Here is a 24099-nt window from a genome sequence, read left to right as displayed (position 1 = left end):
GTTTCCTATGATGTCACTTCTCTGTTCACCTGCATTCCCACCACAGAAGCAGTCGAATCTGTAAGAAAACGATTCAGGATAGCTCCTTACTGGATAGAACGAAACTCACCACGGATCAGATTTGCACCCTGCTTGACCTCTGCCTGACTACCACTTATTTCCAGTTTAATGAAAGTTTCTACAGACAGAAGCATAGATGCGCCATGGGATCACCAGTGTCCCCTATTGTGGCCAATTTATACATGGAGGAAGTGGAACATATAGCTTTGACCACTTTTGCAGGAGTTGCTCCCAGCCATTGGTTTAGATACGTGGATGATACCTGGGTTAAAATCAAAATCCAGGAGGTGGAAGCTTTCTCAAAACACATCAATGCAGTGGATAGCAACATCAACTTCACTCGGGAGGATGTCAGTGGGAATAATCTAGCCTTCTTGGATTGTGATGTACACATTAGACAAGACAGAAGCCTTAGTATCGAGGTCTACCGGAAACCCACACACAGAGACCAGTACCTACTTTTCGACTCTCACCACCCACTGGAACATAAATTGGGGGTCATTAGGACCTTGCAACACAGGGCTCAGAACATTCCTACAACATTAGAGGGAAAAGAGAAGGAGCAGAATCATATCAAGAAAGCACTTCAGAATTGTGGTTATCCCAACTGGGCTTTCCTAAAGAGCATAAAAAGGAACATAACTGACAAGGATGATAACAGGAACAAACGCAAGAACATTGTCATTCCCTACATTTCTGGTCTATCTGAGAAACTCAGGAGGATCTTCTACAAACACAACATTCCGGTACATTTCAGACACAGTAACACCCTGAAGCAGAAACTGGTCCACCCTAAGGACAGAATACCCAGACACAAACAGGACAACGTAGTGTATGCAATTCAGTGCAATGAGAATTGCACGGATTCGTATATTGGTGAGACCAAACAACCGCTATACAGGCGTTTGGCCCAACACAGGAGAGCCAGCTCCTCAGGCCAGGACTCGGCTGTCTACATTCATCTTAACAACAAAGGACACTCATTTCAGGATTGTAATGTACACATTTTAGCCAGAGAGGATCGTTGGTATGAGCGAGGAGTTAAAGAAGCCATTTTTGTCAACCTGGAACAGCCATCACTGAACAGAGGTGGGGGTCTAAGACATCATTTGTCAACCATCTACAAGGCGGTATAGATAGTTTTCACTGACGTCACGGCATTCTGGGGAACGCCCCCCAGCCGCCATCTTGGAGGGCAAACAAAACGGACCATCGCCACTACTGGCTACATTATCTCGGACGAATTTATGAAGTTATATAGTCAGTTTTCTAAAATAAAGATCAATGTCGGCAAAATCAAGCAAACAGAAGTATATAAAGACACATCTCACAGTATGCAGCCAAACTGGCCTTGACTGGGGGAATTGACCCCTACGAAGTGGACAAAGATGCATTTTCAAGTGACTATGCAGGGCTGCCAAAGCCTGAAACTGCCAAAGCCTGCTCCAAAGCCTGAAACTGACTTCATCAAACTTTAAAGGCTGTCTGATATATACAACTTTATATATTCACAGTGCGCCTTTTGGCGGATGCCGCCTGAATCGCACAAATCCGGGTTTTTTTTTTTTTAGGGGGGGCGTTGGAGTGTCTGATTATAATTTCAAAGTAAATTCTGTATTAAAATTACTAAATAAGCAAATCCATTACAGTCCATGAAACAGGAAGTATAAGGATGAGGAAAAAAAAACAGTTTAAATCGGGAAGCTGCGCACATTTGCGCAGTCCTGCACACCGCTCGGGCTGCACAAATGTGCGCAGCTTCCCAATTTAAACTGTTTCTCATCCTTATACTTCCTGTTTCATGGACTGTAATGGATTTGCTTATTTAGCAATTTTAATACAGAATTTACTTTGAAATTATAATCAGACACTCCAACGCCCCCCCCTAAAAAAAAAAAAACCCGGATCTGCGCGATTCAGGCGGCATCCGCCAAAAGGCGTGCTGTTTGCATCCCAAACACAAATTAAATCATACAGAATATACCTAAAATGTTTTTCAAAAATGACCCTTGCGTGAGTGAAGTGACAAGTTTCAAATAGAAACGTGACAAACGAGCGATATTAAGTGTACATTACAATGTAAACGTACACTCAGCGGTTCCAGTTAGGCATTCTCCAGAGATTGTTCACATGATGTTTTGGTTTCCAAAAACAAACTTAAACACAATTGATTGTTTATTTAAACAACTTACCACTTATAAAATGATCGGAGCAGACTTTGCTGTGTTTGGAAGGCTAATAATCCTTGCGGTTGATTCTCGCAAGCCATAGATTTCTCCTTTGTATGCTGAGTTTGTTTGCTTGCCCTCGTACTCCCATACAGTGGGAATTCCATAAAAGCGCCGCTTGACTTCATCATCTGACCTATTACGACAGCCGTGAATACAACAGGTGTGCACCATTGCTAGCTTTAAATAGTAGTAATGTAACTATAAATGTAAATAATATATAAATGAATGTAACTCGCGCGCTACAATGGTGTGCTCAGTGACCCGTACGGTAAGCTAGCCCTCCAAGATGGCCACCACCAGGGAATCCCCGACTCTGAGATGTCATGTGAAAACTATCTATTGGACACTCTTCCCAGACGGCTGGGTGTACGCCAGGACCCAGCTGTTTTCAGCGACTCACAGGAGGACAGAGAGAGTCAGATTGCCATTGATCACCCTAATGGACAATCCTTTGATCACCCTAATGGACAATCCTTTGATCACCCTAATGACTCGCCGTTCACACCCAGCCTCCAGTGACCCACACCAACATGATGCCTCAATGACACCTTAGATGAGCTGGTCATCAGAATTCTGATTCTGATCCAGGAGAGGATAAATATCTGATACTCCCTATTAGTCAGACAGAACTGAGGAAGCCTTTTGGACGAGAGGTGAAACGTTTTCAAGAATCTTCAAGCAAGTCCAGTTGCCCATTTCTACCACCCACAGTTAAATAAAACAGAATGCAATGATTTGCAAATCCTTTTTGCAAACCGTCTACTAAACGTCTTTGTATTCAATGTCCAAACTGAATGTTTTTGTAAATGTGCACTCATTCTGAATTTGATGCCTGCAACACATTCCAAAAAAGGTGGGGCAGGGGTAACAAAAGACTGGGAAAGTTGTAGAATGCTACTTAAAAAAAAAAAAAAAAAAAAAAAACACACACACCACCCACCACAACCCACACCTGTTTTGAACATTCTACAGGCAAACAGGTGTATTACCTCGCCTGGGATGGAGTCCACCAGGGGGCGAGGTATTGTTTTCAGTGTTTGTTTTTTGTTAGCAACAACATTACGGGAAAATGGCTAAACCAATCTTCATGAAACTTTCAGGATAGATGGGCATTGGTCTCAAATAGAACCAACATTTTGAGGGTCATCTGGTCAAGGTCACCAAAAAGGTCAAAATAGTTTTCTTCACGATATCTTCCTTCATATTCATCATATTTACTTCAAACCAATTCCAAAATGTTCATCTTTTAATTCTGCTTCCATTGATATGCTACATGATGGGATATCCCTCATAGTTTTCTTAGCAGTTGGGGGCCAAATATCAGGGGGGGGTCTAGGTCATTGCTAAAATTTGCACATTTTCCATTATAACTTGAAAATGGTTAGAGATATGTTTATCATTATCAGCATATAGGAAGTCATATATGGGCTTTCATTTGGCACATGACCTTTTACCTTGAGTGACCTTGAAAGGTCAAACTCAAGGTCATGGGTTTTCAAAGAGCTATAACTTTTAAAATGGTTCATGATAGCCAGATGTTTACCATTATCAACATATAAGAAGTCCCATATGGGCTTTCAGTTGCCGCCATGACCTTGAATGACTTTGAAATGTCAAACTCAAGGTCATGGATTTTCATAGGACTATAACCTGACAGCTGATGATTGAGAAATATTACCATTATCAACATATAGGTATAAAATAAGTGCTGCTGGGCGAGGTTTGTTTTGCCTGGCAACACTTTTATTGGTAATTGGAAAGTCTCAGACATTCACAAGCAAGAATGGGGAGAGATTAAACACTGTGTGAAAAAAATGCACGGGTAAACAGTCAAACAGTTTTAGAAAAATGTTTAGTGCACAATTGCAAGGAATTCTGGGATTTCACCATCTACAATCCATCAAAAGATTCAGAGAATCCAGAAAAAACTCTACATGTAAGTGGCAAGGCTGAAAACCAACACTGAATGCCCGTGATCTTCAATCCTTCAGGCGGCGCGGCTTTAAAAACTAAAATGACTGTATAAAAGGACATTATACATAGGCTCGAGAACACTTTGGAAAACCACTGTCAGTAAACACAGTCTGTCGCTGCATCTACCATGTGATGCAAAAGTCAATAGTCAACTATTAATCAATCAGGCTTGAAGTACTCGAGTCCGACTCGTGCTCCAATTTTAAGGACTTGTGACTTGACTTGACCTCATGCATTAACTGCATTCGGACTCGTAAATTGGAGACAAGGACTCAGATTTTTTCTTAATTTTTTTGTAACATGCCATAATAATAATAATAATAATAATAATAATAATAATAATAATAAACAAACATTCATTTGTATAGTAATTTAGTGCAAGAGAATGCACATTCACCTGTTCATGTGTCATGTTCAGGAACAAACTAACATTAATGGCACTAAAATGAGAATGCTCCTAGGATTGTCCGCTTTGTTTCTAGAGACTTCTCGTGCGGGGGGGAAAAACACACTGCTATGTGTTTCATATGTAGAAGAACCATCAAGGAGATGACAGGGACAACCTCGAACTTCAATCGTCATTTGGCAAGACTACACCCGGAGAAGTAAGTGACACGCTATGTTCACTGCCGTGTAGCTTACTGAGCGATGAACAAGCTTTTTATCTGTAGCCTATTAACTAAAATGGGGGCAGTCAAGCAGTAATGTTAGTCCAACACAGCAGCAGAGACGGTTTCACATAAAGGTAGCAACAGCGACTGTCAAATGTAGTGGCTGGAGTCTTGTTCTTGGACTTGAAATTTTCTTTCATGACTTGGACTTGAACACTGGGGACTTGAGACTGGACTCAGACTCGAGGTTTAGTGACTTAACAACAACACTGATATCAACAACATCCGGAAATTCCACCAAATTCTTCAGGCCCAAGGTCATCTAAGATGGACTGATGCAAAGTGGAAAAGTGTGCTGTAAGTGTACCTGAACTGTCCATAATGTGCTGGAAACTTGTGCATAGCAGTACGATGTACTCAGGCCTGTGCCAGCTAGCCAAGTTACCACGCTAATAGCACCCAGGGATCTCATCTCATTATCTCTAGCCGCTTTATCCTTCTACAGGGTCGCAGGCAAGCTGGAGCCTATCCCAGCTGACTACAGGCAAAAGGCGGGGTACACCCTGGATAAGTCGCCAGGTCATCACAGGGCTGACACATATGGCCCTTTTCCACTACCCTTTTTCAGCTCACTTCAGCTCGCTTCAGCTCACTTCAGCCCGACACGGCTCGCGTTTCGACTACCAAAAACCAGCACGACTCAGCTCGTTTCAGCCCCGCTTAGCCCGTAAAACTCGCACCGTTTTGGAGTGGGGCTGAAGCGAGCCAAACCGTGCCGACTGAGGTTGGGGGCGTGAGCAGACACTCCCCTGTGCACTGATTGGTGAGGAGGAGTGTCCTCACATGCCCACACACGCCCCGCGAGCGCGCTGGGATCTGTAAACACCGCAAACCCGGAAGAAGAAGAATTATGAATTACGAGAATTTCTGAAGCCTTATGCGCCTCGCCTCATCTATACGCTCTTGCCAGTATCTGTTGGCGTTGTAGGTGACAACAAGCCACAGCACCAAGACCAGCAATACTAACGACTCCATGTCCTCCGTGTTTATTGTTTACTATTCGGGTCGTGAGACTACCGCTTAAAAGCTCACTGAATCAGTGACATACAGAGCATCGTGGACGAGTTCGCGGAGCGCAAGGCTCGTCGTATGCCCTTCAAATAATGCGCGCAGTAGGCTATTGATGTTTTATTATGAGCCATGTACAGTACGTCGCCGAATGTTTTTTTGTTTGAGTTACATGTTCGTTTGAAGGACTTAATGTACAAAATAACATAGTTGCACCCCGTAGTGTTGAAATTGGTAAACACAGTGCATTCAGTGAGGTTTGCACCGCCCTCCTTTTATTTCTGACTCTTCCTGTCACCGTTGCAACCTCTGAGCGCTCATTCGTATGCCCTTCAAATAATGTGCGCAGTATAGGCTATTGATGTTTTATTATGAGCCATGTACAGTATCCTAATGTTTTTTGTTTCTGAGTTACATGTTCGTTTGAAGGACTTGATGTACTAAATAACATAGTTGCACCCGGTAGTGTTGAAATTGGTAAACACCGCAGTTGCGGACATTTTGTAACCTAAAATGATGTTATGATAAGCTTTAATAAAAAGCCCGGTCATTTGCCCCGCCCCCGGCCCGGCTCTGACTTGTTCCGCCACTGTCACTGATGTCACTGTTTGCGCTGCTTAACGACATCACGTGACGTCCACCCACTTTCGCTAACTCCACCCAATGTGTCCACCCACTTCCAGCCAGCACGGTTCAGCGCGGTTGTAGTCGAAATGCAACTTCAATAGCCCCGCTCAGCCCGACTCAGCTCGACTCGGCACGGCACGGCTCAGCCGCGTTTGTAGTGGAAAAGCGGCAATAGACACAGACAACCATTCACACTCACATTCACACCTATGGTCAATTTAGAGTCACCAGTTAACCTAACCTGCATGTCTTTGGACTGTGGGGGAAACCGGAGCACCCGGAGGAAACCCACGCAGACACGGGGAGAACATGCAAACTCCACACAGAAAGGCCCTCGCCGGCCACAGGGCTCGAACCCAGGCCTTCTTGCTGTGAGGCGACAGCGCTAACCACTACACCACCGTGCCGCCCCAGCACCCAGGGATGCTTAAAAAAAAAAAAAAGTCCTTTTATTGATTTAGTTCATGCAAATCATAGCAAAACACTAGTATTCCTGCATGTAAAATGAATAAACAAAAGCATAAATAAACATCAGGGGTCATGGAATAGCCAACAATAACTGCACATTTATTACACCAAGCATACAGGAGATCTTGGGTTCTATTCAATTTGATTCCATTTGTATAGCACTTTTAACAATGGACATTTGTCACAAAGCCGCTTTACAACACACACACACACACACACAAAACTGTGTAAGTCTTAGGCACATGTAAAGAAATGCTGTGGTTTAAAAAAAAAAAAAGGCTCAACATTATTATTTTTTAAACGTACAACAGCAGTAAGCCATGAATAAGTGAATCAATGTCGATATTTGCTTAAAAAAGAAAATAGTCGTCTCAGGTACAATGAGTGCAGTTTTATAAGGAAATGAGCTGTAGGTTTTACTGAGCATCTGACAGAACCAGCCACAGTTCTTCTGGTCACTTTGACTGTCACTCACACTTCTTAATTTTGCAGCAAAACCCAGTAGCCTTCATTTTATATATATTATATAAATAAAAATTTTCCCCCTTTTTTCCAATTATTTTGTTTTTGGCAATACTTACATGGATTAAAGTTTTCCGTCGTGTGACAGATTTCCGTCACCTGAACTCTCCCAAGGCCAAATGTGAGGCTGGTGCTGGTCCGAGGAGAATTAAAATGACAGGTGGTTGGGTAGAGATTGGGTTATAACATTGATGTATTGCAACACCATCAACTATCAGCAGGGTTTATTTAACTTTTTTGTTTTTGAGCCATGCTTTGTGTCGTTCATTTCCTATGTTTGATCATGTCTAAACGTTCGCTGTCTACGGTGCGGCATTAAAAAAAACATGCGCTGTCAAAATTGGCAAAATACATTCCCATGTGCTTGGCGTGCTTGTGTCTGACCATTTCTGTTTTGTATTAAATTAAATCTTGCCAAAATGACTTAATTCAAACCTGGACATATAGAAATAGAGCATGTTAAAAAATAAAAAAATAAAAAAATAAACCCCGGAAAGCCCGCTCCTCTGCTTCAGCCAGACTTGAAGACCCGACGGTGCAATGCTTGCAGACTGTCAGAAGTAATTAGACCTAAATTTATAGCTAACAAATCAGCAGACGCCCCAACAATTATTATTTTCGTTAGGCCAATGTGTAAGGTATGTTAGAACCGTGCCTTATAGCCTACGTTATATCACAATTTAAAGGACGTTTGAGGAGTTGGAGGCTGTGAGCGCAATGATGTTCCGACATGCGCTAAACTTTATTCTCTGAAAATCATACACCAGCGTTCAGTGCCCCAAACAATCAAAATGTCTAGAAGACTACGGTTAAATAATAATCATAGCCTACTAAGTTAAATTACGTCAAAACATCTGTTTCTGGCCTATGAAATGATGGAGGAAAATGAGAAAGAACGCAAAGCAGATAGCAGCCAACTTCACGCGATCTTTTAGGTAACTTAACACTCGTGTTGGCCACAATATTTCTCTTAATAAAATCTTGAATTGTTTTTGAAGTCGTATTCAATACAAAGTAAGGTCAAATTATAATTTTAATTTTAGCGAAGATCCAAACTTTTTTCTATATTGACGTCGAGCATAGAGGAGCATGTCATTCTGCTTTCGGTTTCGGCAGCATGGATGCGCTTTACATGAAAGAAGGCACTGATGTGTCTGCCATCGATAAAGGTGTAAAAAACAAGTGGAGGTGGGCTTGGCTGTACGAAATAGGTGAAAACGAAAAGCCATTTAGTTCATGGTGCAAAAAACTAAACATTCCAGGCGCTTGCATTTGTGTGGTTTGCCACAAAAAATATACGGAAGCAATGGAAAGAAAGTGCAATAAATTGAATATATTAATCCATTAATTAATTGATAAAAGTTATCAGTTCTAAGTTAACCATTCTCAGAATTTCATCGAAATCCACCCATACCCCCCGTAGAATTTTATCGAAATCCACCCATAACCCACCCCGTAAATTTTCAGTCAAATAATTTTTTTTTGCTTTAATCCGTATACTTATACAAACATATGTACACAGAACAAACAACAGACAGGGTCATCTACTACAGTGTGAAATACTTGATATTCCAAGTGAAAATCGAAATGAAATGGGCTAGTACAGTTATGTTTTGTGTGTGTGGCGCATCATGTCAATAGCTGTAACGTCTCCATTTCTTCCAATATCTATTACCCTTCTCTATATCATGTCTCAGGGAAAATGTTAATCTTTCCATGCTATGAATTTCTTTTATTGTCGGACACTCACTGCTCAGCCATTTCCTGGTTTTATATATATATATATATATATATATATATATATATATATATATATATATATATATATATATATATATATGCTGAAACTAAGATCAAGCTGAAGGCTGATAGTTGATCTGATTGCTGTTATTACATCTACCCAGTATGAAGTGATATTTGGACACTCCCAGAATATGTGGAAGAGGCCAGCAGACATATTACCACACCTTCTCCAACACTGTCCATGTTCTGGATTGTTGGTCTGTAAGCTATTAATGTTTGCTGTAATGAAGCATCTTAAAATGTTTTTACAAGTGAATTCCCTCCACAGCTCTGAACTAGAGGTGGTAGATTGTGTCTTGCAAATATTAAGCCAGTCGTCTTCAGTTAACTGTACGTTAGCTTCTTTCTCCCATCTTGCTTTAATATACATTGTAGAAAGCCCCCCGTCTAGTTGTAGAGCGGAATAAATCCTGGAAATCAGTTTTCCTTTAAAAAGTTATTTTTACATGCATTACTAAATATCCCAATCAGGCTCATTCCCTCCTTTCCATAGGTTTTAATGTTTTTTTCATAATGCTGTCTCAGTACAGTGGCGCTTGAAAGTTTGTGAACCCTTTAGAATTTTCTATATTTCTGCATAAATATGACCTAAAACAACATCAGATTTTCACACAAGTCCTAAAAGTAGATAAAGAGAACCCAGTTAAACAAATGAGATAAAAATATTATATTTGGTCATTTATTTATTGAGAAAAATGATCCAATATTACATATCTGTGAGTGGCAAAAGTATGTGAACCTCTAGGATTAGCAGTTAATTTGAAGGTGAAATTCGAGTCAGGTGTTTTCAATCAATGGGATGACAATCAGGTGTGAGTGGGCACCCCGTTTTATTTAAAGAACAGGGATCTATCAAAGTCTGATCTTCACAACACATGTTTGGGGAAGTGTATCATGGCACGAACAAAAGAGATTTCTGAGGACCTCAGAAAAAGCGTTGTTGATGCTCATCAGGCTGGAAAAGGTTACAAAACCATCTCTAAAGAGTTTGGACTCCACCAATCCACAATCAGACAGATTGTGTACAAATGGAGGAAATTCAAGACCATTGTTATCCTCCCCAGGACTGGTTGACCAACAAAGATCACTCCAAGAGCAAGGCGTGTAATAGTTGGCAAGGTCACAAAGGACCGCACGGTAACTTCTAAGCAACTGAAGTCCTCTCTCACATTGGCTAATGTTAATGTTCATGAGTCCACCATCAGGAGAACACTGAACAACAATGGTGTGCATGGCAGGGTTGCAAGGAGAAATCCACTGCTCTCCAAAAAGAACATTGCTGCTCATCTGGTTTGCTAAAGATCACATGGACAAGCCAGAAGGCTATTGGAAAAATGTTTTGTGGATGGATGAGACCAAACTAGAACTTTTTGGTTTAAATGAGGAGCGTTATGTTTGGAGAAAGGAAAACACTGCACTCCAGCATAAGAACCTTATCTCATCTGTGAAACATGGTGGTGGTAGTATCATGGTTTGGGCCTGTTTTGCTGCATCTGGGCCAGGGCAGCTTACCATCATTGATGGAACAATGAATTCTGAATTATACCAGCAAATTCTAAAGGAAAATGTCAGGACATCTGTCCATGAACTGAATCTCAAGAAAAGGTGGGTCATGCAGCAAGACAATGACCCGAAGCACACAAGTCATTCTACCAAAAATGGTTAAAGAAGAATAAAGGTAATGTTTTGGAATGGCCAAGTCAAAGTTCTGACCTTAATCCAATGGAAATGTTGTGGAAGGACCTGAAGCGAGCAGTTCATGTGAGGAAACCCACCAACATCCCAGAGTTGAAGCTGTTCTGTACGGAGGAACGGGCTAAAATTCCTCCAAGCCGGTGTGCAGGACTGATCAACAGTTACCAGAAATGTTTAGTTGCAGTTATTGCTGCACAAGGGGGTCACACCAGATATTGAAAGCAAAGGTTCACATACTTTTGCCACTCACAGATATGTAATATTGGATCATTTTCCTCAATAAATAAATGACCAAGTATAATATTTTTGTCTCATTTGTTTAACTGGGTTCTCTGTATCTACTTTTAGGACTTGTGTGAAAATCTGATGATGTTTTAGGTCATATTTATGCAGAAATATAGAAAATTCTAAAGGGTTCACAAACTTTCAAGCACCACTGTATCTGAGTACATTTTTTTTCCTCCAGATCATAGGTTTCTGAAAGTCACTGAAAGGAGTCTAATCCAGTGACCGAGGAAATATTGCAGTATAAGGTGATACCCAAAGCTAACCAGCGTTTGAATCTGCTGTCCAGTTTGGCTGGTGTGAAGTCCGTATTGTACACTATCCAGCGTAATATTCGAACATTTCTCTCAAATTTGGAATCACTACGCTTTTTGTGCCAGATGTTAAGGAAGGTTACAATCCAGTTAGTCATTTTACTCAATTTTTTTTGGAGAGTTTTGTCTCCCAGTAAAAACGGGAGAGGTACACTTATTAATTTCTGTTCCAAATCCTTCCATTTCGCATCACACTCCAGATCACACCAACAGACCAGAAAACACAGTTGTGCTGCCTTGTAGTAATCTTCCAGGCAGGGTAAAGCCACTCCACCTTTATCTTTAGGCAACTGTAAAGTCTGAAATCTGATCCATGGTTTTTGTTTTCCCCAAATAAATGACGACATCATCCCATTCCACTCGTTAAATTGCTTGGGAGGTACATCAACTGGCAGGGACTGAAAGAGGAATAAGAGCCTGGGTAGTATATTCATTTTAATGATTTCTATTGGGTTATACATCTTCACTGGTCGTAACAACCAGTAACTTAAGTTCATTTTGATATCTGTTGAAATGTTTGTATAATTATTTTCATAAATAGTAGCAAGATCTTTTGGTATTTGTACTCAAAGATATTTAATTGTATTACCTGCTGTAGCAGCGGAGGCGTGGCCAAGCGGCGGTTTGTGAATGGAGGGCTGGGTCAGGGAAGGTGAGTGGCAAAGTCTGTACATCTGTTGCTGATTAATGTTTGTGTGTTTTGCAGCGAAGACAAAAGGTAGAAAAAGAGGGAGAGCATGACGAGAAAGGACAGGGCTCGACATTAATGCTTGTCCGCGACAAGTGATACTTTATGTCGGACAAGTTCATCGTTTCAGTTACTTGTCCGATCGGACAAGTGCCAAAATACGCCGATATTTGGGTTACATATCAAAATTTATCAGTTTATTCACATGATTTCTGAAGCATCTCACTCGACATATTTTGATGAATCGCCGGATGTTTCTATTCGGAAAGAGTGATGTGCGCATGCGCAATATTCCACTTGTGAAACCGGCCAATACTGCTTCGTGTATTTGAGCTGAAAAGTAAACAGTCGTTTACGATTGGTTTTAATCATGTCATACATGTGGATTTATTGACATTTCTGTTGGCAGGATCATTATTCAACTGTATATTTACGTTGAGTATGTGGTAATTTCCAAATCTTTGAATTGTTGATGGTGTTCATTATATAGCAGAGCGTGCGTGGCGAGGTGTGCTGGGCTTGGAATGTGTGCCTGCATGCGTGTGGATTGACCGGGAGTGAGGTAGGAGTGGGGGAAATTATCTATGAAATACCAAGCTGTCAAATGGCTGCTAATTAGGTTACCAGCTATATTAATTAACTAATTAGTAATGGGAGTTTAGGGATTTGAAACATAGGGCTCTATAATTTAGATATAATTATGGATTATTTGAAATTATTAATTCTTTTTTTTTTTACCATTAAATACCATACAGGAGCCACACTGAATAATTAGACAATTAATCAGTGGAGGATATATATTCAAAAGTTAATAATTTAAAAATGAAAATATATATAATTTTAATTTTCTGGTTTTCAATTTCTCATAAATAAATTAATGATTGATGGTCTGCAGAGTACTGATCTGTGTATATATAATGGTTAGTGTTTCTGGATCTCATAGTATAGTTATTTTGTTCTTAAACTTTTATGTTCATAATTTCTACTCTATTGGAATATATTGCTTCTGAACTTCAGCATAATAATTGGTGAATTATGGTATCAGTCAGTCTGTTTTACTATATTTTTGAACTTTTGCCTCAGTATATCAAGTATTGATTACTTTTGATTCATAGATATTATGCATATGTTGTGAATTCAGAAACAAATGCAATAAAGATTGTTGGGTTACAAATAGTTTGTTTTTTTTTTCTCAAATATTTCTTCGGACAAGTCAATTTTCTTTCAACTTGCCCGACAGGACAAGTGGTTTCAAAAGTTAATGTAGAGCCCTGAAGGATCGCTTCCGATGAGAACACACGTGTGTTTGGGTGCGCCAAGTAAAGCTGAAAAGCAAAGCCAATAAACAATAAAAAGTTGTGTGTGAACATCATCTCCTGTCTGATGCACTTCAGTGTTCCACCCACATCAGGGAAATACCACAATGGTGCTGAAAGCTGGGATACTGAAGAGAACCACCGATGGAGTCCTCCCCATTTAAGGACTTGATCCATGTCCTCACTACCATCCAACAGAACCAGCACCAAGCGCTGATTGCCCTCCGGAAGTAGCAAGAACGTCTTGAGCCTTGATGCTGGCTCAGCAGGAAGATCGCCAGGCATTCCAGCACCTGCTCACATTGGCAGGGTCCTTGACTGCCACCGCAACAGACCCTGCCCAAGTCACCCTTACCAAGATAGGGCCGCAAGACGATCCGGAAGCCTTCATCGCACTCCTGGAGCAAGCGGCTGAAGCATGAGGGTGGCTGGTCGAGCAGCGCACCTGCTACCATTACTGACTGGGGAGGTGCAGCTTGCTGCACAGCAGCTCCTCGCCGACAGCTGACTCATCTATGAGAACCCGAAGCGAGCCATCCTGCAGCATGTCAGCTGCTCCCCAGAACAACATTGCGCTTACGGACGCTGACATTGGAGGAGGCTGGCCGGCCATTTGCGTTCAGCCAACAGCACCGGGACGCCTGCTGGCCGAGGGGATCATTGACCTGGGTGACGCTGGAGCAGTTTGTCGTGCGACTTCCAGAAGGAACAGCAGCGTGGGTCCAGTGTCACTGCCCGGCATCACTGGATCAAGCCATCGAGCTGGCGGAGGACCATCTGGCAGCGGTTCCAGCAGCAGGCGGACATGTCGTCTCTTCTCTCTCTCTCTCCTTGTCCCTGCCCTGTTCCCCCAGCTGGCCCGCCACACCCACAGTGTCCTCCCATCTGTCCCTTCTGTGTCTTTCTCCCCCAGGTGAGTGACACCCACAATGCCAGTGCAGAGGTGAAGCCTGGGCCAGTGCGCTGGCGCTGTGGGGAACCCGAGCATCTCCAGGGTCAGTGTTCCGCAATGGAGGTGGGAGCGGTGGTCTGGATACCCAATGCGCCAGAGCGTATCATATACTGGCGAGTGTCCAAGGGGATACGGATTACGCGTTGGTAGATTCCGCTTGTAATCAGACCTCAATCCACCAAAGCCTGGTGCAAGGTGAGGCACTGGGGACGGCACAAGTGGTGAAGATTGTGTGCGCACGGGGATGTTCACAATTATCCACTAGTGTCCGTCCAAATTTAAATTTTTTTTTGGGGGGGGGAAAGCATAGCATAAAGACGGTAGTTAAAGCAGATACACAGAGCCTTTATTTTTAAATAAATTTCTGAGTGGATAGTATCTCCATCCTTGACTCTTGTATGCTGCATAAATGGGAATGAAAAATAAATAAATAAATAAATAAATAATTATTATTATTCGCAGTGGTCCAGTCGCCCGAGGCGACTTAATTTGTCATTTGGCGGGTAATTCCTGTCACTAGCCAGCCCGGCTGGCTAGTTGAAAATAAAAAAAAAATATATATATGAAGCGAAGATTCAGACACACCGTCAACTAAAGCCGCCACATATTAAGCGTGTGCTGTGTCTGTGTTAATTGATGTGTTTATCGGCAGGACGGAAACTACCGAAGAATTCCGAATCATATCGTGTACGAGTCAGGCTGTCGTTTTTTTCACTACTGCGCATGCATATAACGCATCTCGTTGAATATCGCGGTAATCACGTGTAGTATTGGACCAGGTGGGTGGAGCACAGAAGCACGGCAGGCCAGAACAGAGTTCTCAATGAACTATTTATTGCTAGCTTTTCAGCCTTTTATCACTTCCCAGCCACGCGCGCGTGCACACACGTTCTGGTTGGGGAGAGCTCCCTTTCTCTGCTCTCCTCTCCTTTTAAAGGGCACGGTCACTGGGGAAGACACACAAACACAGGTTAATCCCCATCAGGTGCAATGATTCCACCACTTACCTTCCCTGACTCAGCCCTCCATTCACAGACCGACGCTTGGCCACGCCCCTACTGCCACATCACGTTATCAAATTCAATAGATGTGGCCACATTATCGCCCATTTAAACACGCATGTTTTTTTGTTGTTTACATCTACATCTGCCAAAGCTACGTTGCGATGTGGAATTTTCTGAAAGGTGTACAGAAACCGCCAGAGATGGGGACAAAGCAACCTTGGTCTGAAGAGGTGAAAAAGGCCGCCGATAAAGCGTACGAGAAGGAGAAATGACAAAGGACTTATAAGCAAACATGGGAGCAGGGTAGGCCTTGGCTGCGATACGATTTTTATGGAATAATTAAATTTTTTCAAGTTGATTCCTAGTCAATATGAAGCTCCTAATGCTTTCTCTCTCATAAATGGCTAAATACAGAAAGCATGTTGGGCATATTTTGGGTGCTATAGTCATGATAGTAAGTATATTTGTTTTCAATACTCATACACCAAGTTGCCAAGTTTTCCAATATATTATCATTTGTTGATATTATATTATGGTGCTCTGTGTTGTTCTTATTTATGTATTTAACAACAGTATCAAAATACTCGGGTCTTGAAATAAATGCACATTAGTCATGAACAATGGTAACTACTCTCTTTTGCATTATTTTTGACAGAAGTAAAATTCATACATGAACAAATTTTGGCTAGTTGATTTTCTGTTTGGCTAGTTACTTTGGAAGGTAACTAGTCCAGCTGGCTGGTGAAAAAAATATTTGAATTTCTAGGCCTGATATATATTTTAGAGCTGTGCAATATATCGTATTTTTATCACGATATCGATATTGGTGTCAAACGATATCAAAATTCATAATATCGATATGAAATGATTTTTTGTAAGGTAAAACGAACCCTTCTGTCCCCTAAGGCACACCGTAGCCTTGTATACGTCATCCATTCTACTCCCGCGATATCTCCGCAACAGTAAAAAATCAGTTCTTCTGTTTTCATACGTGTCGGGTGATTTGATATATTGATTTGTTAATATGTTGTTTGATTTGCTTGCTAATAATTATAATAATACAATTAACATATATTTACATCATATTTTTGGATGTGGGACTGGGTAATGTAAAAATTGCATCTACGGAAGAAAACAAGCACAACAATATTAGCACATATCCAGATTGCTAGCTGTGTTAGATGTGTTAAACCGTGTGGATTTAAGTGGAATAATTGCGAGTCGTCCTGTGGTCAAGGCAGCGTTTTAAGGTAAGGCAATTTGGTTATTAATGTTGCCCACCGCGGCATGTTTACTTGGGTTCATTTGATTTTGACTTGTGCATCTGCAGCTAGCATCATGCTTTGAAGTAGGTTCTGCTAAGGACGGGTTTATTGCGCGATGTAGACGGACTCAGATGTAATTACGTTGTTTTTAAAATTCCGTGCGCTTAAAACGGTGTCCCCCTGCTAATCATGTAGCCCTAATCATGTGTTGCTTTTACTTTTCGAGTGAAATCTCTGCAAATGGTATTTCAATGCTGACATGCCAAAAAGATAGCGGAGTCCACATTTGGAAGATGAAGAAAGAGAAGCCTGATGCTTGAAAATAGATCGCTTAATCCACAACGCATATCTGTATTTGAGACATAACCTGCAACTAGTGGGGATGTTTTGGAATGACTGTGCATAGGGTGTTTTTGGCCACAGAACACTAACCCACAGTAGTAGGACGACTACTGGGTTCGTGGATTTTGTCTGTTGACTGAGCGAAGCATGGTGTTTGCCTTGTGCCATTTCACGTAGCATCTAGCCGCAGTGCCACCTACACTTTCAGGGAATGTTTACATGCCGCTGAGCTATTTTCATGCATGTTAATTCTTAAGGACTTGTCTCTATATTGTGCGTGTTCACACACGGACTGGCCATCGGGAGTAGCGGGAGTTTTCCCGGTGGGCCGGTGGTTCAGTGTGGGCCGGCGGAGGAAAAAAAAACAAACAAACAAACAAAAAAAACACACAGTTGCGCGCTGGCCTTTAATATGATAAGCAATGTTAACAGTTTCTTAAAGAAACTGTTTAATATGATAAGCAATGTTAACAGTTTCTTAAAGAAACTGTTAACATTGCTTATCATATTAAAGGCCAGCGCGCAACTGTTTTTTTTTTTTTCTCCGCCGGCCCACGCTGAACCACCGGCCCACCGGGAAAACTCCCGCTACTCCCAATGGCCAGTCCATGTGTGTGCGTGTTTAATGTTAGTGTCTTAACAACACACAAGCTTACGTTGTAGTGTGTGTGTGTGTGTGTGTGTGTGAGAGAGTGAGAGACAGAGAGATTTTATCCTTGGCTGGCTACGAGCCAGTGTGGACGTTACGCAGTAATCACTGGTAATACCAGCGCTGGCTCCATCCTCTGTGATCGTAAATGTTGAGTGAGGAGAACGTGAGCCTTGTGCAGGCGATAGGACCTATGCAAAGTACGCGCTTGCACAGTAAATAGTTTAAGTAAAAGGCGTTTCAGGGTACAACGGGAAGGGTTGACAGGTAGCCTATGAGGCCTGTACTATAAAAATGTGGCCTGGTGCCTCGGGTGTTGATGATCGGGGCTTTAAAAAAAAGGTGTATAAATATCGTTTTAAAAATCGCGATATCAATATTTACTGAAAAAATCGTGGTATTGATTTTTTCCAATATCGAGCAGCCCCAATATATATATATATATATATATATATATATATATATATATATATATATATATATATATATATATTTTTTTTAAGAGTTAAAATTGACCGCAAAGTTGGCATTTGAGCTGCCCCGCTGAGCTAGCCATGCCTGAGTCCATGACGTCACTGCAGGAACCGGTTTTAAGGCAGAGGCCTTTTACAGCTATAGACCAAAATCATGTAAATAAAAATTTATGGTGAAAGTAAGAAATACCGTTACCGACTTGCTCAACTAAGACTGATTTGACTTAATTGATTGTGAGTTGACTCATTAAAACAGGATAGGCATTATAACTTATGCAACATACATGTACATGCATGCATTTTCACTGACAAAACGTAAAAGGCTAATTAAATATTCAGATGAACTGAGAATCACATTCTGAAGCAAATTAAATATTATTATACCGGTAACTTAAAAATACACCATACAAGTTACATGTATTAATCTAAATGCAGGTAAACAACGTGTTATTAGTGATGCAGTGCCTAGGCATGCATAACTATTGTTCTTCTGTGTGTTTCTTATTATTATTAGTAGTGAAGCAGTACCTAGGCTCTCTACAAATTTCGATTTCAAATAACCCAATAACCGTGCATCGCACACAGACAAACAATATATCAAAACATGCGGCTCGATCGGACTCGCTATACTATTATTTTGTTCATCAAAATACGATTTTTTCGCGACGTAAAAATCGTCCAAATTTTCCAATTCATTTCCATGGAATTAATTGAAAAACAACGCACATTTTCAACATTTTTCAAACCTCCACTGCTCTGGCATGCTTTCACCTAGAGACATGATTCAAACTTTAAAACGTAGAGAAACTTCTCCTGTGTGGATCTGGCATTCAACTTTTTTGCTAGGTTCTATACTTTTGGATCAGTCCCAGCTCAAACACCATGAGCAAACCTGGAGAAATTCAGACTTTATAATGGGTGTCTATTGCGTTACACACCAGCGTGGCTCAGGAATTTAGAGTGTAGGCAGCCTGAAAAAAAGGCTCTAACTTTCTCATTTAAATTGTGTTTTCAGACACAGTTTTCACTCTACACACAATTTTCTCAAAAGTTGTAGTCACACTTGTCCTGATTCACACAATGTGTCTACCTGCACGATAGGATTTACTGTTTTTGAATGAGAAGCCTGAAAGTAAGGAGAGGACAGGCGCGCTGCCCCATAGACTCCCATTATAAACGTGGCAGCGCTTTTACTGCAAAATCAGAAAAGTCACTTGTTTTTAACTCGCTCTAATGTCCTCATTTTTTACACTACAGACAAAAAAAATTTACATCAATGTGTTCAGGAGAGCCTTGTGGTGCTCAATGTGAAAGAATTTTGTGAATATCTCCTTCCGTTTTCGTGTAAATCCCCATTGTTTGGAGGGAGCACTCTGATGCCCCTTTTCCACCAAAGCAGTTCCAGGGCTGGTTCGGGGCCAGTGCTTAGTTTGGAACCGGGTTTTCTGTTTCCACTGACAAAGAACTGGCTCTGGGGCCAAAAAAAACCCGTTCCAGGCTAGCACCAACTCTCTGCTGGGCCAGAGGAAAGAACCGCTTACGTCAGCGGGGGGGGGGGGGGGGGGGGGGGGGGGGGGGTGTTAAGACCAACAACAATAACAAGACCGCGAAAGATCGCCATTTTTAAGCGACGAGAAGCAGCAGCTGTACAAACGTGAAGTCATCCATTATTATTATTGTTGTTGTTGCTGCTGCTGCTTCTTCCATGTTGTTTTTGCTTCGATATTCGCGCCAAGGTTTATGCAAACGTAGTGACGTAACTGACGTATACAGTGACGTAATGACGTATACAGCGACGTAACTGACGTATATAGCAACGTAACTGACGTGGCTTCCCTTAGCACCGCGAGCTATGGAAAAGCAAACTGGTTCTCAGCTGGCTCGCAAGTTGAACGAGTTGTGAACCAGCACCAGCCCCGAACCAGCCCTGGAACTGATTTGGTGGAAAATGGGTATGAGAAAATCCTTCACTTTCTGTGTGACACTCTGTGTCTCTGCGCTCAGCGCGCGGATGGGGGAGGGGCTGCTCGCTCACACACACACACACATACATACATGAGGGAGGGGCTGCTCCCTCTCAGAGAGACACATGCTTGTAGCATCATGGCAAGTCACACATTCACACAGTTCAGTGCAGCTCCTGCAATAGCGACTGCTACAGCCACTGCATAACTCTCACAATTTCCCACAGGGGAATTGTCTCGTTATTTTTTTTATCCAAATGAGAGTTGGAGCTTACCCGTCTGGTGTTCTCGCTTCTTGAAGACTGATCTTGTGGGCGATTGTTTTGAAACAATCTGACTTTCAGTTGTTCGTTCAGCTCTCCGTTCATTAGCTTCTTCCATGTAAGGGAGAGCTGGCAGCAATATCCAGTTTAGAAATAAGACGGCTGGTCCACACTCTCCCTCCATACTGCGTATTCCATCATTACTGCTAGGCTCAGGCAATTACTACAACCCAGGACGGAACGGGATGTCACCGGTTTTAGCAACAACTGCGGGGAGGTCACTGCCCGAGCAACATGTCCCGTCCCGGGTTTTAGCAACAATCCCTCGGCTCATGCTCCAGGAGGACTGATGCAACTGAACTCATTTAAAAAAAAAATAAAATACTTTCCTTTTCTTGTTTTTTTTTCTTTAATTGCTGGTACTGCACCCTCTTTCAATATGGGCTTATAGCCAATGCTCCTCAACAGATCAGAGGTCTCGTACGAGTCTTCAGTAAAATGTGAGAGCAGAGGAGAGACCACTTCATTGGCACCCAATGAACCCATGAACTTCTTGCAAAACGCATCCAAATCTTTGCAGTTTGAACATTCTTGGGCCATGAATGCAACATAAATCCACCTTCTGTTGTGTTGCTGCACCAGCCAAAAACACATCTACGTGGCATGGCGATAAATTGGCTCAAAGGAGGATCAGAGTTGTAGTCAGCTCTGTGTTTTAGTATAGCGGAAATGGCGATGAGACCGATAGACTTCCTGCTGTGACGTTACGGATGTCAGCGTCATTCACTCAGACCGCTATCTATATGAAATCACTTTAATCATAAAAATTACTATATTAGATTTATTGTTAGCACTTAAAACCATTCCTATGCCATTCTTGAGGTCTCAAGGCATTTATAAATGAAAGTGAGGCCATGGCTCTGCCTATATCCTTTAACCTGCATCTTACCCACCCGCTGATCCTTGGGACTGATTGGCCAGGGTTTAGGGAATTAATGGCGCGTATAGTAGGGGGTGGGTCCTGCGATAATGCGTCACAGGGGATCCCAGTGCAGCATTGACTGGGGAAGCTGTCACAGAGCCGTCAGCACCATGTAAGGGCAATGCGAGGAGTGAGGAGCAGCTCGCCCCTCCTCCCTCTCTTGGGGATTCCCTTAAGGACTTCCTGTTACAGCAGTCGCGAGATGAGACTCTGCGTCATGCGTTTGACCAAGTGACAGTAACGGAAGGTCAACCCCTCCAGCCAAATGTGACACACTCCTTCCCATACTTTGCTATTATTAATGATAGGCTGTATTGAGTGACGCAGGACACTCGAACCAGTGAGCAGATAACACCGTTGTTAATCCCAAAGAGCCATAGGGAACTCGTATTCCATGCGGCTCACTTTAATCGGTTTAATAGCCGGACACTTGGGACAGGATAAGACACTAGCCTGAATAATGGCTCTGTTCTATTAGCCAGGGATTCGCGGGGATGTTTGTCGGTAGTGTGCAGCATGCCACGAATGCCAACTAGTAAATCCTGCGGCCACTCCAAAAGCGCCTTTGCGCCCTCTCTCTTGAGACCCCCTTCAAGAGAATTGGTATGGATCTCATCGGGGCATTAGATCAGTCAGCCCGAGGATATCACTTTATTTTAGTTCTGGTGGCCTATACAACACGAAATCCGGAAGCAATATTTCAGCACACAGTATTGTGGAGGAGCTCTCCCGTGTTATCTCCAGAGTCAGGATTCCAAAAGAAATCCTGACTGACCAGGGCACTACCTTTATGTCATGAACACGTCACGTGCTGTATGGGTTATTGGGAATTAAATCTATCCGCACCAGCATCCATCACCCACAAACAGATGGTTTGGTGGAGAGGTTTAATCAAACACTTAAAAATCGAATTCGATTGTTTGTAAGCAAGGACACACAAAATTGGGATAAATGGCTTAAGTCCCTATTATTTGCAGTATGAGAGGTCCCACAAGCCTCCAAGGGGTGCTCCCCATTCGAATTATCTGCTTGACTGCCCCATTTTAGTTAATAGGCTACAAATAAAAAGCTTGTTCATCGCTCAGCAAGCCCCGCTACCAACAGAGCAAAGAACAGAGCGTGTCACTCACTTCTCTGGGTGTAGTCTTGCCAAATGACGATTGAAATTCGAGGTTGTCCCCGTCGTCTCCTCGATAGTTCTTCTACATATGGAACACATAGTGCATTTTTTCCCCACTGCACAAGTCTGTATAAGCAAAGCAGACAATCCTAGGGGCATTCTCTCCAAGCATTTTAGCACCATTAATGTTAGTTTGTTCCTGAACATGATGTATGAACAGGTGAGTGTGTATTCTCTTGCACTAAATTAGTATAAAAATTAATGTAGATATAAATCTCTTATGCCAAATTATTATGGCATCTTACAAAAAATAAATAAATAAAATCTGGTCCTCGTCTCCAATTTACAAGTCCGAATGCAGTTAATGCATGAGTCCGAGTCATCAGTGCTCAAGTCCAAGTCAAGAGTCCTTAAAATTAGGGCATGAGTTGGACTGGGAGTCCAGATCCTGGACTTGAGTACTACAAGCCTGCCTTGAGAGGAACCAGACCTCAAAAGGGAACCCACCCTCATTCTCAATTTCCAAAATAAAAGATAGACCAAATTAAAAAAAAACAAAAACAAAAAAAACCACACAGAATTCACCCCCATTGATCATGTGTGATAACTATTTGCTCAAATTGTCTAAGTGACCAGCTGTAAGGAATAACTGCACCCGCCTGATCATATGGGTGACATTGGGCATACCTAACAACCTGTGTTTTCTTTCCCTCCCCCCCACCCCAAATCTGTCCCTCTGAGTTACATGGAGTCAACAGGAAATCTTTTGGTGGAGAGGGTGGAGACCTCGACTGGCTATCGTAGCCTGCAGGGAATCGGCCGTCAGACATTCTGTCGTGTGTCCCAGACCCGGTGAAATGTAACTGAATTGTCTTGGCCAGCCCTAAGGGTCCCATCTGCATCTCATCATTGCTGAGGAGTGTGCTCCCATCACCCAATCAAGCATCCAGCCAGAGCAGGTCATGATATATTTTTTACCATATTAACATGCCATTGTTGTGTGTTATGCCTGATGTAAAGACTCTCGTTTCTGCGAGTCTACCACACAGATTTAATACTTGTCATTTTTAGGGCATACCTAACAACCTGTGTTTTCTTTCTCTCTCTCCCCCCCCCCAATCTGTCCCTCTGAGTTACATGTTGATCCTGGGATTGAGATGCTGGCCTTTTCTGCCCCTCGGACCTGCTTGATCCATCCTGGTGCCCTGTGTCTGGTCGGAGTTTTATCACACCGCTCCTGTGAAGGACGACCCCATGAGGACAGTTGAGGGTTATACCTGTTAAAACTGTTAATATTATAGTCAGGCTGTCTGTTGTTGCCCAAATGAGGATGGGTTCCCTTTTGAGTCTGGTTCCTCTCGAGGTTTCTTCCTCATGTCGTCTGAGGGAGTTTTTCTTTGCCACCGTCGCCACAGGCTTGCTC

General features: G+C 42.3%; 1 protein-coding gene across 10 annotated transcripts in view; it reads right to left on the bottom strand.

Annotated features, from left to right (window-relative positions):
- Window positions 1-24099, bottom strand: part of med1 (mediator complex subunit 1) — a 61886-nt gene that overhangs the window by 10023 nt on the left and 27764 nt on the right. For 9 of the 10 annotated variants that reach the window (XM_060939355.1, XM_060939357.1, XM_060939353.1 and 6 more), the window contains one exon: window positions 22687-22758. The exons of the other annotated variant lie outside the window; for it this stretch is intronic. In XM_060939355.1, coding sequence (XP_060795338.1) covers window positions 22687-22758 — 72 coding nt within the window. The remainder of the gene's footprint in view (window positions 1-22686; window positions 22759-24099) is intronic. 10 annotated transcript variants of the gene reach the window in all.

Source organism: Neoarius graeffei, chromosome 14 (genome assembly GCF_027579695.1).
Source record: "Neoarius graeffei isolate fNeoGra1 chromosome 14, fNeoGra1.pri, whole genome shotgun sequence".
Lineage (NCBI taxonomy): Eukaryota > Metazoa > Chordata > Actinopteri > Siluriformes > Ariidae > Neoarius > Neoarius graeffei.
The sequence above is the reverse complement of the archived record's forward strand: the minus strand, read 5'-3'. Positions and strand labels throughout refer to the sequence as shown.